Source organism: Teleopsis dalmanni, unplaced genomic scaffold (genome assembly GCF_002237135.1).
Source record: "Teleopsis dalmanni isolate 2A unplaced genomic scaffold, ASM223713v2 unscaffolded_contig_2926, whole genome shotgun sequence".
NCBI lineage: Eukaryota > Metazoa > Arthropoda > Insecta > Diptera > Diopsidae > Teleopsis > Teleopsis dalmanni.
In genome coordinates this window covers 3,379-5,984 of record NW_024034308.1, presented here as the reverse complement: position 1 = coordinate 5,984, position 2,606 = coordinate 3,379, and the positions used below count along the sequence as shown (strand labels likewise).

At 29.9% G+C, this 2,606-nt stretch overlaps 1 protein-coding gene across 1 annotated transcript; it reads right to left on the bottom strand.

Moving 5' to 3' along the window:
* Positions 1 to 580: 580 nt before the first annotated feature.
* On the bottom strand, positions 581 to 2,049 carry LOC119664917 (the record flags this gene model as incomplete). Its single annotated transcript, XM_038074265.1, is given in 3 exon segments — positions 581 to 1,225; positions 1,280 to 1,455; positions 1,512 to 2,049. Coding segments are annotated over 3 exon segments (849 nt in total). The 3' UTR covers positions 581 to 822.
* Positions 2,050 to 2,606: the final 557 nt, after the last annotated feature.

Below are 2,606 nucleotides of genomic sequence, written 5' to 3'. Positions count from 1 at the left end.
GCATGTCGTTAAGAGAAAAATTTACCACTAAGGATAACTTCTCTTATGTGTTCACAAATCAATCTCTCCAGTGTTATTTGGAACAAAAATGTGAGTATAATTGGTCGTAACTTTTTGAGAACGGTTTATGTGAACTTACCAACCTTACGATGAAAGAGACTTTCGTTTTCCTCCTTTCTAACTAGTCACTGTGATTACAAAATTTAACATCCATTCCTTATCCTGTTTAACTCTTATACGTTAAGGGAGGTTAATCCTTTTTATTCTTTTTGTATACATGTCATTCTTTTATGAACTTGCTTTCTTAGGACTCAACAGGCTATAGCAATAAGATTATAAACATTTTGTGCTATTTTAAATACTACAATAAAGAAAAATAATTTTTTGGAAAATAATGTTTTCGTAAATAAACAAAAGACGTGGAAGACTAGTCTACATAATAAATACATAAACGCATACATTTATATTGCCATCTTGATTTATTTTATTTCCACTAATTCAAAATAAATTTTTTAAAACATTAAACTAATAAGTTTAAAAATAATTATAACTAAGATATATTAATAATTTATTGCTGAATTATAAACATCATTAATATGTGCAAATCTTTAATAACATGTAATTTATAATTGTATATATTGTTTGTACTTTTGTGCGAAGATTAAAATATTCCAATTTCAAGCAACAAACCGCTCTTAAATCAAATAAATGGGATATTAGAAATACGATATAACACTATCGAAAAATTTCTGTGGATTAAATGTAATAAAATAATTTGTATTGCATGCGTTTTAGAATCAGTCGGCTTTCGGAAATAAGAAATTATTTTCTCCACATGTTCATACCGTGCACAGTTTTATCTTTCAAACCACGCACTATCACTTCAGATTCATACCATTCAAGTTGATCTTGTTTTTGCTCTAAACTTGTGTCATTGCTTGTATTTGCACAATCTTCTGTAACTTCTAAAATTTCGGAGTCCTCAAATATTTTTAGCTCCTTACAGCACTTTAGAGAATTGTTTTCAAAATTGGCAGAGGAAACATGCAATAAGTGGAAATGTATGTCTTTGCAGCTTTGAGGCAATTGACTTATTGTTTTACGGAACATGCGGGAGCTGTTAATTGCGTTAATATCATCTACCATTTCTAATTCTAAGTAAACATTTGTAGTGTTTAAGTCGTGTGTAAATATATCATACAATTCCTGCGTTGTTACCAAATTACTGTAAATTAAGATTATTTTAATTTTGTACTAAGTATTTATTATGGGCACATACACTAAAGCCTTGTTAAGCGCTGCTGGCGACATTTGGTGATGCTCATAATAGTGTTTAATTGCTATTGACTCTGTGGGTATGTGTATTGTATAGGCTTCTCTCGGTGTTAAAGTCGTTGTACCAAATAGGAAACGCAACCTTTTTATAATGTTGTTTTGAAATGACGTATGTATTAGCTAATAAGGAAAGAAAATGGTTAATTAATTTTTCCTTTGAAATTTTTGTGACTAACCTGACGCATTTCACTTATTGAATCCTTCGTCGTTTTAACTAAATCCCTTTGTCTATTTATATTAAACTGCCTTACAGTCGTAACTTCATCGTCTTGACTTTGGTCCTCCCACAACTGAGTGTAATGTTTTAATGTTTTATACACGAAAGGAATCTGATTTCGTTGATACAAAAGGAATTCAAGAATTGAGTTTACAACGTTTGCAACAGTTGCGGATGTCAAGACATCAACTTCCATATTAAAATCTATATTTTTTGTTATATTCGGCATTGCAACCAGCACCGCTTCCAATGCGCAAGCAAATCAAAATAATCCTGGTTTGTTTAAAAATGTTATCGATAATTATAAATTGCGGTATGCCAATAATTTAAAACGCACTACACACTGTCAATTTCCGTAATGAAGAGTCCTGAATGTATAAGTGAAGCATAACTGCATGCATGCTCACAACTTGTACATGAAGTGCTTAACAAAGTTTTTTTTTCTTTAATTAATTTTTTTATTGAATCTTTTCAAATAGAAATTGACAATAATTTTGGGAATCTGAAAAAACTAACCTGTGTGCTATTGAGTTGGAGTATTCGAATTTATCAATGATTTTCTTTTAACAAAGTATCAAAACAGTTTCTTCACACTTTTTATTTAGCATGCTAAATTCATTAAATTGCATTTTAACGTCGCTTATGACGGAAGTGACTATTTTACTCAATGAAACTATTGTATTTAAGAGAAAGGTTTCGAACGGTAAGGAATTAATTTCTGTTATTGTAGTTCACTGCCGCTTAAAACCTCTATGCTAAACTCATGTCAGTGCTGAAATGTTAAAGTATCAAATGTGTGCTAAATAATTTGTGTAACATGTGCATATTTAACATATTACGAACTGCCCAAACTGGCATTGATTGATTGCAATAAATATAAATAATGCAATTTACCAAACTAGTTACCCAAGCTGACTTTTTTGATGAACTGCAATTAATGAAAAGTCGAATACTATTGTTTATTTACATTCTGCAAATTCAACATATTTATTGTTAAAAAATAATTAAATATTTACAGGATAATTAGATATTTTAGAACGTGGAGAATTAAGAT